Source organism: Microcaecilia unicolor, chromosome 4 (assembly GCF_901765095.1).
Source record: "Microcaecilia unicolor chromosome 4, aMicUni1.1, whole genome shotgun sequence".
Lineage (NCBI taxonomy): Eukaryota > Metazoa > Chordata > Amphibia > Gymnophiona > Siphonopidae > Microcaecilia > Microcaecilia unicolor.
The window spans coordinates 376,075,832-376,090,081 of NC_044034.1; the positions used below are offsets into that span (position 1 = coordinate 376,075,832).

General features: G+C 44.8%; 1 protein-coding gene across 2 annotated transcripts in view; it reads right to left on the reverse strand.

Moving 5' to 3' along the window:
* ZFX (zinc finger protein X-linked) overlaps positions 1 to 14,250 on the reverse strand; it is a 136,732-nt gene that overhangs the window by 79,983 nt on the left and 42,499 nt on the right. For both annotated transcript variants that reach the window (XM_030202380.1, XM_030202381.1), the window contains exon 3: positions 10,512 to 10,658. In XM_030202380.1, the coding sequence (XP_030058240.1) occupies positions 10,512 to 10,658 (147 nt within the window). The remainder of the gene's footprint in view (positions 1 to 10,511; positions 10,659 to 14,250) is intronic.

Consider the following 14,250-nt stretch of genomic DNA (forward strand, 5'->3'; position numbering starts at 1 on the left):
TATCAGGAAAAGAGGAGAAGGAGGCCTGGGTTGGTTGGTTGGTTGAGGGAGTGGGTTAAGGGGTGAAGAGGAAGAGGTGGCTTGGTAGTGAATTTGAGGTTGATCTTCTGCACCTTGTCGCGGAAGTAGTCAGTCAGTGATTGAGGAGAGAGTTAGTGGGGAGGGTGGGAGGGAGCGGAGGGCACTTTGAGGAGGGAGTTAAGGTTGGCGAAGAGACGACAAGGGTTGGAGCCGAGAGAATTAGTCAATTGGGTGTAATAGTCCTGTTTGGCAAGGAATAGGGAGGACTGGAAGGAGGATAGCATGAATTTGTAATGAATGAAGTCGCTATGGGTGCGAGATTTCCTCCAGAGGCGTTCAGCAGATTGGGTGCAGGAGCGAAGGTATCGGATGCAAGGGGTCAGCAAGAGCTGGGGATTAGTACGCCTTGTGGGACCGGAGATGGATGTTGCAAGGGTGTCCAGAGCAGAGGCGAAAGTGGCAATGTAAGTAGACAGAGCCTTGTCGACAGACTTGGAGGACATGATGGACGGGAGGAGATTAGAGACACTAGAGGATAAGGTGGGAGGGTTGACAGCCTGGAGATTCCTGAAAGTAGTGGTTAGTGTTGGGCGGAACTTAAGCTGTCTGAGTGTTCAACAGGGCTCCAATGAATTCCAATGCTTGGACTGGGTTGAGATGGGACTTGGGATAATTTATGACGAACCCCAGTAGCTCTAGCACCCGAATAGTCATTCGCATGAACTCCAGAGCACCCTCCTTCGAGGTGCTCTTCACCAGCCAATCGTCGAGATAAGGAAGCACATGTACTCCCAGTCTGCGTAGCGATGCTGCGACTACAGCTGGGCATTTGGTAAACACTCTGGGTGCAGACGCCAAGCCAAAAGGAAGTACAAGGTACTGAAAGTGCTGTGCTCCCAGTCGAAATCGAAGATACTTTCTGTGAGCTGGAAGTATCGAGATGTGTGTGTAAGCATCCTTTAAGTCCAGAGAGCACAGCCAATCGTTTTCCTGAATCATGGGAAGAAGGGTGCCTATGGAAACCATCCTGAACTTTTCTCGGACAAGGAATTTGTTCAGGGTCCTTAGGTCTAGGATGGGACGCATCCCCCCTGTTTTCTTTTGCACAAGGAAGTACCTACATAAGTACATAAGTAATGCCACACTGGGAAAAGACCAAGGGTCCATCGAGCCCAGCATCCACGACAGCGGCCAATCCAGGCCAAGGGCACCTGACAAATTTCCCAAACGTACAAACATTCTATACATGTTATTCCCGGAATTGTGGATTTTTCCCAAGTCCATTTAGTAGCGGTTTATGGACTTGTCCTTTAGGAAACCGTCTAACCCCCTTTTACTATGCTTTTTTGCCTCTAATGCGATCTTTTTTTTGTAATCCCTCTTGGCCTTCTTGATCTGCGCCTTGCATTTGCTTTGACACTCCTTATGCTGCTTCTTGTTATTTTCAGACTGTTCCTTCTTCCATTTTCTGAAGGCATTTCTTTTAGCCCTAATAGCTTCCTTCACATCACTTTTCAACCAGGCCGGCTGTCTTTTGGAGTTCCATCTTTCTTTTCTAATGTGTGGAATATGTTTGGCCTGGGCCTCCAGGGTGGTATTTTTGAACAGCGTCCATGCCTGTTGTACAGTTTTTACCCTCTCAGTTGTCCCCCCTAAGTTTTTTTCCCCACAGTTCTTCTCATTTTATCATAGTCTCCTTTTTTAAAGTTAAACGCTAACGTATTTGACTTCCTGTGTATAGTTACTTCAAGGTTGATATCAACCCCGATCATATTATGATCACTGTTATCAAGCGGCCCCAGTACCATAACGTCCCTCACCAGATCATGCGCTCCACTAAGGACCAAGTCTAGAATTTTTCCTTCTCTCGTCAGTTCCTGCACCATAAAGCTGTCCTTGATTTCATCAAGGAATTGTACCTCTGTAGCGTGTCCCGATGTTACATTTACCCAGTCTATATTTGGATAATTGAAGTCACTCATTATTATCATATTGCCTATTTTGTTTGCGTCTCTGATTTCTTTTATCATTTCTGTGTCTACCTGCTCGTCCTGGCGAGGCGGACAGTAGTACACTCCTATCACCGTCCTTTTCCCTTTTATACATGGAATTTCAACCCACAATGATTCAAGGGTGTGATTTGTGTCCTGCTGAATTTGTAATCTATCTGAGTCAAGGCTCTCGTTAATATACAATGCTACCCCTCCACCAGTCCGGTCCACCCTATCACTACGATATACTTTGTACCCCGGTATGACAGTGTCCCACTGGTTATCCTCCTTCCACCAGGTCTCAGTAATGCCTATTACATCCAATTTTTCATTTAGTGCAATATATTCCAACTCTCCCATCTTATTTCTTAGACTCCTAGCATTTACATATAGACATTTCAAAGTATGTTTGTTGTTCCTATTTGCATGATGCTTAGTACTGGACACTACTGATTTGCCATCTTTTGTCTGATCTTTAGTTGTATTTAAGGGCACCTGGCCTACCACGGTCTGTTGTGCAACCTCACTATCCAGAAACCCTATCTTCCCTGTTTGTGAGGTACCTTTGCAAGATACCATATCCCGAACCATACGCTTTTGAGCGACTGTCGGCCTTCCCCCCATTTCTAGTTTAAAAGCTGCTCTATCTCCTTTTTAAAAGCTGCTCATCCTTTCGGAATAGGCTCCCCCTTCCCCAGAATGTTGCCCAGTTCCTAACAAATCTAAAACCCTCCTCCCTGCACCATCGTCTCATCCACGCATTGAGACTCCGGAGCTCTGCCTGTCTCTTGGGCCCTGCGCGTGGAACAGGTAGCATTTCAGAAAATGCTACCCTAGAGGATCTGGATTTGAGCTTTCTACCTAAGAGCCTAAATTTGGATTCCAGAACCTCTCTCCCACATTTTCCTGTGTCATTGGTACCCACATGTACCAAGACAGCAGACTCCTCCCCAGCACTATCTAGAATCCTATCTAGGTGACGCGTGAGGTCCGCCACCTTCGCACCAGGCAGGCAAGTCACCAGGCGATCCTCACATCCACCAGCCACCCAGCTATCTATATGCCTAATGATCGAATCACCAACTACAACAGCTATCCTAACCTTTCCCTCCCGGGCAGCACTTGAAGACATATCCTCGGTGTGAGAGGATAGTACATCCCCTGGTGGGCAGGTCCTGGCTACAGGAGTACTTCCTACTTCACCAGGGTGATGCTCTCCTTCTAGGAGACCTCCCTCCTCCAGGGTAGCACAAGGGCTACCAGACTGGAGGTGGGACTTCTCTACAACATCCCTGTAGGTCTCCTCTATATACCTCTCTGTCTCCCTCAGCTCCACCATGTCCTCTACTCTAGCCTCAAGAGAACAGACACGTTCTCTAAGAGCTAGGAGCTCTTTGCATTGGGCACACCCATATGACATCTCACCAACTGGGAGATAATCATACATGTGACACTCAATGCAAAAAACTCAAAAACACTAAGATGGAGTTAGCAGTCCAGCAGCGAGAGGGGTGCTATCCAGAGTTTTTCAATAATTTAAAACTTGCTACAGTATTAAGGATATTAGCCTAATATAAAAGTGTCGTTTAGTTTATATAGTATATTGTGTGATTTATTTAGTGTTTCCTTCTTAGATGGTAATGAAATGTATTTAAAGCTCTATAACAGCACTCCTTGCTTGTTACCCTAATTAAAATAACTGACTATAAATGAAGAGTTGTCCTAGGGGAGGGTGGGAATGCTAAATTTGATCCTGCAGTGGCTGTTAGATTCTATCTGTTAATGCTGTGGTACAAAGCTTTTAAAACTAAGTGGAAAAGACTATGAAGATTAGTTGTTAAGATTTGCTTTTTATATTTTTATTTTTGCCTAACACTAACCTACAATTCCTTCTTTAAACCCCAATCTTAAGTTCCCAAAGCACAAAGCAAAGTGTTCACTTCCCCTGGTAGAACCGGTTCGACCGCTTGGGCCTTCAGAAGGGCGGAGAGTTCCTCTGCAAGTACTTGTTTGTGCTGAGAACTGTAAGAATGAGCTCCCAGTGGACAATTTAGAGGTTTGAATTCCAGATTGAGGGTGTATCCTGACCGGACTATTTGAAGAACCCACCGGTCGGAGGTTATGGGAGGCCACCTTTGGTGAAAAAATATCAACCTCTCCCCGACACTTTTACTGAGGCTATGCTGAACTGGAGCCAGTCAAAAGCCTGTCCCTTGTTTTTGCTGGGGAGCTGCAGAGGCCTTAGGCGCACGCTGTTGACGAGAACGAGCGTGCTGGAACTGAGCCTGGACAGGCTGCCGAGAAGCAGGAGTGTACCTACGCCTAGCATAGGAATAGGGAGCACTCCTCTTCCTTCCAAAAAAACATTCTAGATGAGGAGGTAATAGCAAAAGACTCTCAGCGGGAGAGAGAATCCATAGCATCATTGTGCTTCTTGAGCTGGTCAACTAGATCCTCTACTTTCTCACCAAAAAGGTTATCCCCCGCTGCTGGATCGAATGATCCAGGTCAGAGACACGCAGCCATGAGAGACTACGCATCACTATACCTTGGGCAGCGATCCTGGATGCTACATCAAAAGTGTTGAACGTACCCCTGGCCAGGAATTTTCAACACGCCTTCTGCTGCCTGAGCACCTAGCGAAAAGGCTCAGTCTGCTCCAAAGGGAGTGCATCAACCAAGCTAGACAGTTGCCTCACCGAGTTCCGCAAGTGGATGCTCGTGAAGAGCTGGTATGTTTGGATTTTGGCAGCGAGCATAGCGGCCTGATACGCCTTCCTCCCAAAAGAGTCCACGGGGTTCTAGATTCTCTGCCTGGGGGCGCCGAGGCATAGTCCCTAGTACTCTTGGCTCTTCTGAGAGCGGAGTCCACCACCATGGAATTGTGAGGTAGCTGAGACCTCATCAATCTAGGCTCCCCGTGGATCCGATATTGGGGTTTAGTCTTTTTCGGGATCACGGGATTAGACAGAGGGAACGACCAGTTTCGCATAAGGACATCCTTTAGTACGTTATGCAAAGGAGCCGTTGCAGCCTCTCTAGGCGGAGAAGGATAATCCAGGACCTCGAGCATCTCAGCCATGGGCTCATCCTCAACCTCCATAGGGAAGGGAATAGCCGCAGCCATTTCCCAGACAACGGAGGTGAAGGATAGACTCTCCGGTGGAGAAAGTCTCCTTTCTAGGGGAGGGGAAGGTTCAGAAGGAATCCCATATGACTCGTCAGAAGAAAAGTACCTGGGATCCACCTCTTCCTCCCACGAACGCTCATCTTCAGTATCGGACAAGAAATCTCTCAGAGCAGCTCCGAAACTGAGCCTGCCTCAACGCCGAGGAATGATGTCCTCGATGGCGGTGCAGAGAAGTTGACGCCCACCTGGACTCCGGTGAAGCTTCCTCCACCAACATCGAAGGGGAGTTGACCTGGGTGGCAGCCGACACCGATGCGGCAGATGGCACCGAGGTCGGGGACCTCACCACAAGCGAAGGGCCAGATGCTGCTGCAGCAGACAGTATGGAAGGCGCAAGCACCCCAGACACCGAAGCAGACTGGTACAGCAACCCTTCCAGAAGCTCTGGAAGCAGGGCCTTGATGCGCTCATCGAGAGCCGCCATCGGACAAGGCTGCAGGGTCGGTAAAGGAGCCGGTGGCACAATCTGTCGAGGCTTGGGAGCAGGTACCAGGCTGCTAGACCGATGCATGGGCACCTCCTGAATAGAGGGAGAGCAATCCTCTCGGCGCCGATGCTTCTCAGGTGCTGAACCCCTCAACGCCCCAGAGCTCCCGGCACCGTGTGTCGAAGGAGAACGATGATGGTGCTTCTTCGCCTTTGCTTTTCGCCCGTCATCGAGACTCCTCAGTACCGATGAGGAATACGTGAAATCCTCACGTCTCGGGGCCAGGTCCGACGAAGGTCGGTCCCGGGGAGCCTGCATAACAGGAGGCCTCAAGACAGGTGGAGACCCACTCAATGCCTCACTGCTCCCAGCACGAGTTGGTCATTCCACAGCCATTACCTTCACTCCCGATGTCGATGCATCCCTCGATGTCGATGTTGACGCCGCCAACCTCGGTACTGATGCCGATGTCGAAGGACCGGACCGAGCCCAAAAAAGCTTCTCTCGTTGGGCTTCTCGAGACGCTTGGGTCCATTTCTTCATGCGAAGACACAGACTGCAAGCGGCTGGGCTATGGTCGGGCCCAAGGCACTGGATACACCAAGATTGGGTATCGGTACCCGAGATGGTCCGGTTGCACCGAGTACAACATTTGAAGCTGCTGGGTGTCTTCGATGACATGGAAGGAAAAACGGCTTCGACGAAATTAAACGACGCGATCATGCCAAAAATGTAAAGAGCACAAAAGGGGAAAAGGCCGGCCGCGTTGAAAAAGAAAGAAAACTTAGAAAGTGCCAAAAAACTAAGAAAAAAATACTGTTTTGTTTTTTTTAAAGAACGAATAACGATATAAGAAAAGAAGAAAATATAAAAAGAATCGTCAAGACTCTCTTCCTGGGCCAGCGAAGCGAACAGGGGAAAACCTCTTCACCTCACCGCAGACAAGAAAAAACAAAGCGGGAACGTTCAAGCGATGGGAGGAACGTCATCCGCGCATGCGCGTGGTTCGCGTGCTAGAAGGCTCTGGCAAAACTTTTAAAATTTTGCTGTAGAAAAATTTGCTGTTTCCTGGGCCGCCGACCCACATGTGAGAAAAACAGCCGCTTGTCCTCGGAGAAAACTTTTCTTCCCCAGGTGGAGGTACCGAGCGCCAAGTTAGTAATGGACTGATGGATACTGCCCACAGGAGACTCCAGTTAGGCCAGGCCCCGGATTCAGGAGTGCCCTGTAAGGGAGAGTTACATAAGCGATATTGCCAAACGGCTGTCTGGTAAGTTTTGCCTCTTTGCACATGATACCAAAGACTACAATATGGTAGACACCCCAGACATAAGAAGGGATTTAGGAAACCTTGAATAATGATCCAGAATTTGGCAGCTAAGATTTAATGCTAAAAAAAAAAAAATGCCAGATCATGCATTTGGACTGCAAAAATATGATAGAGCAGTACAGTTTAGGAGGTGAAGTACTTCTATGCACAAAAGAGAAGCAGGACTTGGGTGTGATCATATGTGATGATCTTAAGGTAGCCAAACAGGTAGAAAAGATGACAGCAAAAGCTAGAAGGATGCTTTGCTGCAAAGGGAGAGGTGTCAGTGATAACGTCTCTGTGTGAGACCTTATTTTGAGTATTGTGTATGATTCTAGAAATCACACCTTCACAAATATATAAACAGGATGCAGTTGATCCAGAGGACGGTTACTAAAATGATCAATGGTCTTCAACATGAAACTTATGGGGACAGACTTAAAGATCTCAATATATATATTCTGGAAGAAAGGCAGGAGAGGAGCAATATGTTAAAGACATTTAAATACCTCTGTGGCATAAATTCATGGGAGGTGAGTTTCCTTCAATTGAAAGGTAGCTCAGGAACGAGGGGGTATAGGATGAACATGAAAGGGGACAAACTCAAGGTGGTGAATTCATGGAATGCCTCCCAGTGGAAGTGATGGAGATGAAGACTGTATCAGAATTCAAGCAAGCTGGGACAACTGCATAGGATTTAGAGGGTGGCAGGGATAGTAGATGGCATGGATGGGTAGACTAGATAGGTCATATGGTCTTTATCTGCCTTCATTTTTCTGTTTTTATGACTTCTGCATACAGATATTGGCACCAAAACTTGCACCACAGTACGTTCAGATGGGGTCTTGTGATTTCAGGGCCTGCATTTCCAGTCCTCCATCACTCCAGCAATTCCCCCGAGAGAGGTGGGGATCTAAGCTGCTCCTGTGCCTCTATTTGCTCTCTGATGTCCTTTCATGGCTAATAGCTGCATCAGATTACTGTGATTCCTGACCTATCACTTGTACAAAATAAAAAGCAAAGTATATAAACAACATTTCAGATCAGTAATACATAGTAACATAGTAGATGACGGCAGAAAAAGACCTGCGCGGTCCATCCAGTCTGCCCAACAAGATAACTCATATGTGCTACTTTTTGTGTATACCCTACTTTGATTTGTACCTGTGCTCTTCAGGGCACAGACCGTATAAGTCTGCCCAGCTCTATCCTCGCCTCCCAACCACCAGCCCCGCCTCCCAACCACCGGCTCTGGCACAGACAGTACAAGTCTGCCCAGCACTATCCCCGCCTCCCAACCACCAGTCCTGCTTCCCACTACCGGCTCTGGCACAGGCCGTATAAGTCTTCCCAGCACTATCCCCGCCTCCCTACCACCAGCCCCGCCTCCCAATCTTGACAAGATGTAATGCATTATATTGCATCATAGAATTACTGATCTGAAATGTTTTGTTATTGATCACGTTGAGACTGACATAAGAGGTGGAGGAGACAGGGGAAAATACTGTACTAACTTGAGCAAAAATGGATCCTACAAAATTGAGCCCATGGGTTTAAATACCCTAATTGAATGGCATGCATTTTTGTAATTGCACTTCTGGGTTAGAGGGTTGGCGTCTTTTATGAGGCAGCTTAGAATGAATGCCCTTTTTAAAACATTGCTCATAATGTTCTCCCGGCAGTTTTTTTACAACCAACAAGTAGAAATAAACTCTTTCCGGGTTCTCATATTCTTTCTTCCTTTAATCATTTAATGTGGAGAGTTTAAGTAAATTTAATTTAAATTTATGTATTTTTTCTAGGCTGTGTGTATTTCGTTACATCCTCGCAGCAAGTTGTTAGCTCTTGAACCGCAGTGATAAACCACTGTGGTGTCGGCTCCAAATGAAGCTAATTTTAGCAAAATGGATGCTTTGAGAACAATGACGCTCACACTCTCATCAAGAAGCTCAGACGTTTTCTTTCTCCATTTTCCTAAGGTGTTAGAGAAATCCAGTGTTTGCACAAGACTCTCCTTATGAGAACCAATAGCACTTTGCTATACAGGGACTCCTGAGGCAGGCCTGAATGGCCGAAACACGACTCGTGTTGAGTCCAGTTTTTTAAAAATAAACTCTTGCTGTGAACTTTTTTCTGAGTCCAGTAGAAGTTTGTTTGGCATCATCCATCTTGTCACCGCTGTGTTCTTTTCTTGGTTTCTCCATCGCAGAGGTCCGCTTTCTTCTGTGTTTGCCTGGCTCCGTAGAGCCCATGAGCACAGTTCTAATAAACTTCTGCCAAAGGTAAGTTCAACAGACGTCTAGCAATGTTGAAGTATTTTAGCTAGGCTGCTGTTAATAGAACTGTAGTATCTATTGGTTGTTTGAATTATGGTGATGTTGAATTGACACTGTAAAAATGGGTATTCATAGTAAGAATTATATCACTAAATATAAAAAAGATAAAAAGAGAGTTTTTATGACCAATGATGGTGGTAACTTTGTAAGGTTCTTCCATATTCTTCTTATAAGAGATATGAGAGCCACTGAGGTCTTTTCCCTCTTGGTAAATGAAGATTGGTGTATAAATAATATATTTGAATAGTTATTCTCTCTCGATAAAGGACTCTTTAATAGTATTGGCTTTTTAAAAAAGAAAACATGCAAGTTTGAATACGATTCTCGCCTCCATGGGCAACCAGTGAACTTCTTTCTATAGAATACTGGGATATCCTGTCATAATTTCCCAATGAAAAAAATCACGCAAACAACGTTGTTTTGAATTGTTTGTAGTTTTCTTATTGTTGATGAAAGCAACCTAGATAGCAGACATTACAAACATCCAACTGTGTTGTTAACAGCATTTTAACTATCAATTTAAACTCAATTTCAAAATATTTACGGATAAAACATAGCTTTCTCATGAGTAAAAACGATTTCTGAATAAGATGATTAATCTAAGGTTGCAATTGTCTGGACATCACAAGAACCACCTTCCCCTCTAATGGGGAAAGAAAATGAAGGACAGCAAGGTGAATGGCCTTCATCTCCAGCTGATTTATTGTTCACCATGCTTATAAAGGTAACCAACACACCTGGACCACTTGATTAAAGCCGTGAGCACCCCTATATCAAAAGGCTAAGCATCCATCATCATCACATTTCATCTTTATTTCCCATTTCATGTATACAGTCCCAGTATAACCTGCACCATCAGCTGCAGACAGAAAAATATTGAAATGCTCTAGGCTGCACCACTCCTTATAGTGGTGATATCACCAGAATACCATTTGCCAGTATGGGGAAACAATCCATTGGTCAAGACTGGTCTACCAGATTTATAAGGAAAACACCATTCATTGTCTTAGTAAGACCATCTATAGCTGCCAACAGTTATCTACAAAAATCAATTTTCACATAGTCAGGTAACAAAATACATTTTATAACAAAGAAAAAAAATGAAGATAGCTACATTTGTCTATATGGATGTGGAAATGTATAGCAAATATTGAATCCTCAACTACAGAACTTGGGTATTTTTCACAGTATTTTAAAATTCTGTTTGGAATACTCTCACGTAAGAATACTTTCTTACCTAAATCATCATCTCCTGATTCCGCTTTGAAGATGTAGACTTTTATGACCTCAGGACAACTGCCATCTACTCTGCAAGGATTATAACCAGTATCTGCATCCACAGTTATTTCAGAACTGTCCTCTTCGATTTTCTCAGCATCATCCACTGCAATGACACATGTATACATGCTGATAACCATAAAACCTAATTATTTATTAGGCTTTATTTACCACCTTTTTGAAGAAATTCACTCAAGGCGGTGTACAGTAAGAATAGATCAAAGGGAAATGGGACTTGATATACCGCCTTTCTGAGGTTTTTGCAAATTCAAAACGGTTTACATATATTCAGGTACTTATTTTGTACCAGGGGCAATGGAGGGTTAAGTGACTTGTCCAGAGTCACAAGAAGCTGCAGTGGGAATCAAACTCAATTCCCCAGGATCAACGTCCACTGCACTAACCACTAGGCTACTCTTTCACTCAAACATGAGAAATAGGCAATTACAGCAGTAAAAATATTCAAGTAACAATACAAAATATGGCATGCTATACTACTTGCAATGACAACACAATATGTAATAGAACATTATAATTGGTAGTGAAGGGTAAGGCAAAGTTGTAACATATAGATGAGTAAGAAAGTAGGAAGAATTTGAAAGCAAGTGACTCATTTAAAGAAAGCTGCAGATGAGGTCAGAGAGATGGTTAAATATTATCTCAGTTAGGCTAGGAGTGGAAAAACATGTCCCGCTGCAGTATGTACAGCCCGAGTCAATCCTTGTGTGTGTGAGTGAGACTAACAAGTTAGTTACTTCTTCCATTAAAGGCTTGGTTGAAGAGCCAAGCTTTCACCTGCTTCCTGAAGTAGAGATAGTCTTGTGTTAAGCGGAGCCTTTCAGGCAATGCATTCCAGAATGTGGGGGCTACTCCGGAGAAGGCTTCCTTGCGGGTATCACATCGTGTAATGTCTTTTGGAGAGGGTGTAGTTATTGAAAGTCCTTGGGAGGACCTTAGTGTCCTTGGCGGTGTGTGGAGGATCATTCTATTCTTCAGATACTCGGGGTCGTTTCCTTTCAGGGCCTTGAAGATCAGACATAGAGTTTTAAATTTAGCCCTGTATTGTACTTGTAGCCAATGAAGTTTTTGCAAAAATGGTGTGATGTGGTCACTTCGCTTGCAACCTTCTATGAGTCTTGCTGCGGCATTCTGAATCAACTGGAGCTGGTGCAGGCCCTTTGAAGTCAGACCATTGTATAGTGTATTGCAGTAATCCAGTCTTGATGTGATCATGGCATGCACAACTGGGATAAGATTTACCTTCTCGATGTAAGGAGAGAGGCAGCATAGCTGTCACAAATAGTAGAAGCAGCTCTTGAAGGTTGCTTGGATTTGGGGAATCAGAGTAAGTGTTGAATCTAACTGTATTCCAAGGTTCCTGACTTGTGATTTGAGGGGGAGTTCGTACTTCCCAAAAGGGATTTTGATGTCAGGTATGTAGCCAATTGTGTTAGGGACTCAGAGAAGCTCGGTTTTACTTGGGTTCAGGCAAAGTTTGTTGTGTTTAGCCCATTCTTGAATTGATGTTAGACAAGTAATCAGTTTCTTCAAGGCTGTAGGTAAGTCAGGTTCAATGGGTATGAGTAGCTGCACATCATCTGCATAGATGTAGAACTCAGTGTCCATTGACCGAATCAACTCAGCTAGTGGCTTGAGGTAGATATTGAACAGAATAGGTGACAGTACCCCGCAGGTCAGTGTCCATGGTGGTGATGAGTTGCTGCAAACATTATGGATTGTTGCCTGTCTGATAGATAGGAACTGAACCAGGCAAGTACTGTACCATTGATACCTGTTTCTGCCAGTCATGCTAGCAAGATATCATGATCCACAGTGTCAAAAGCTGTTGAGAAATCTAGCAGTACAAGCATTGAGGCGAATCCCTTGTCTCGGTTTCTGTGAAAATCATCTAGCAGGGATACGAGGACCGTTTCTGTTCCATAACCGGGTCTGCATCCAGATTGATATGGATCTAGCCAGTTACTCTTTTCTAGCCATTCATTAAGTTGAACACAGACTGCTTGTTCTATAAGTTTCCCTAAAAACGGGATGTTGGATACTGGTCTGTAACTTTCAAGGTTGTCCTGGTCAAGGTTGTTTTTCTTCAGCAGAGGGCAAACCACTGCCCATTTTAATGCTGTTGGTAGTTGCCCATTAGAAAGAGAGATGTTCACAATTTTTGTGGCGCCTTCTATAAGGCCCATACTTACCTGCTGCACTATCTTTGATGGGCAGGGATCGAGGGAGCAGGTAGTTGGTCGAAGGTCTCTTAGGAGTTTGTCAAGGCTCTCCTCTGTCATTAGGTTAAAAGTGTTCCATCTGTCTCTGTTAGGAGGGAGTGAGTTTGTGCACCCCTGGTTGACTGGTTGGGCACTGGGTGGGACTGCCTCGTGGAGACTTTTAATTTTGTTGGCAAAGTATGCAGCAAAATCATTGCAGTTCAGTTTAGACTGAGGAGGCTGGTTTTGTTGTGGGGGTTGCAGTAGGCTGTTTACTATACTGGATGTGTATGCTGTATTATACACCCCAGTTTTCACCCCATTGCACAGAAAGAATCAATCCAGTATGGTCAATTCCAACGGGTGAGAAAGTTATGTGATACTAATGAGGATTTTGTCCGCCATGCCAATGATATGAGGAGAAGATTTATACGACGTGGGTACCCTTGGAAGACCATCAACAGGGCATATAAGAGAGCGGCTAGTAACCACAGACAATGGCTATTGGCTCCTAAGAAGCAGAGACCTACTGATGAGAATATAGTTACTTGTGTGCTACCTCATTCCACAATGACCACCACTATTAAGAAGATTATAAGGAGTCATTGGCCAATGATGTGTTTACGTGGTATACCCACAGTACCTAGATCTGCATATACACTATCTCGCAATCTTGGTGAGATACTCAAGTATCGAGGAGTGGTGCCTGTATCCATGGAGGAAAGTGGACATAGTAAATGTGGCTGCTGCACACACTGTAAATATGCTTGGGAAACTAAAGCAGTCTCGCATCCTATTACCAATCGGACGATGCAGTTACGTGGGAAAACTTAACACGGTTGGTGTTGTTTATGGCATCAAATGCCCTTGTACTATGTGGTACATAGGCCAAACGAAACGTAAGATCAAAACGCGCATTGGAGAGCACCTGAGTAATCTTTGCATCCATAAGAATGAAGCCCCGTTAGTGAGGCACTGGGATGAGATGGGACACTTTGAGGATGACTTATTATTTGTGGTACTATTTCATCTTCAACAAACTAGTGGTGGTAATTTGGTTTCTCAGCTGTTGAGGAAAGAAGCGCAGTTTATCTATGATTGGCAAACTATATATCCCAGGGGCCTCAACAAAGCCATTGATTGGTGGACTATCACGCATAGCTGACACTGATAGGGTGTGATGTCATTGATGATATATATTGCGTACGCATGCGCTGGTGTTTTTTCCTACTGGGTGGGGACACAATACTGTTTGCCTCCTGTAGTCTCCATGTAAAGTAGGCATATATATTGATTTATTATTATTTTTGATATTTGTAATACCGTGGTTATATAGTAGTGGATTACATATTTATGTTTTGATTTTAGAGTTCTGCAAAGCTCGTTCTCCTGAGGATTCCTTTTTGGCGAAACATGCAGCATGTCGGGAACGTGCAAGCATTGAACAGCTGACATTGAATGGCACGATTAAGCACTATT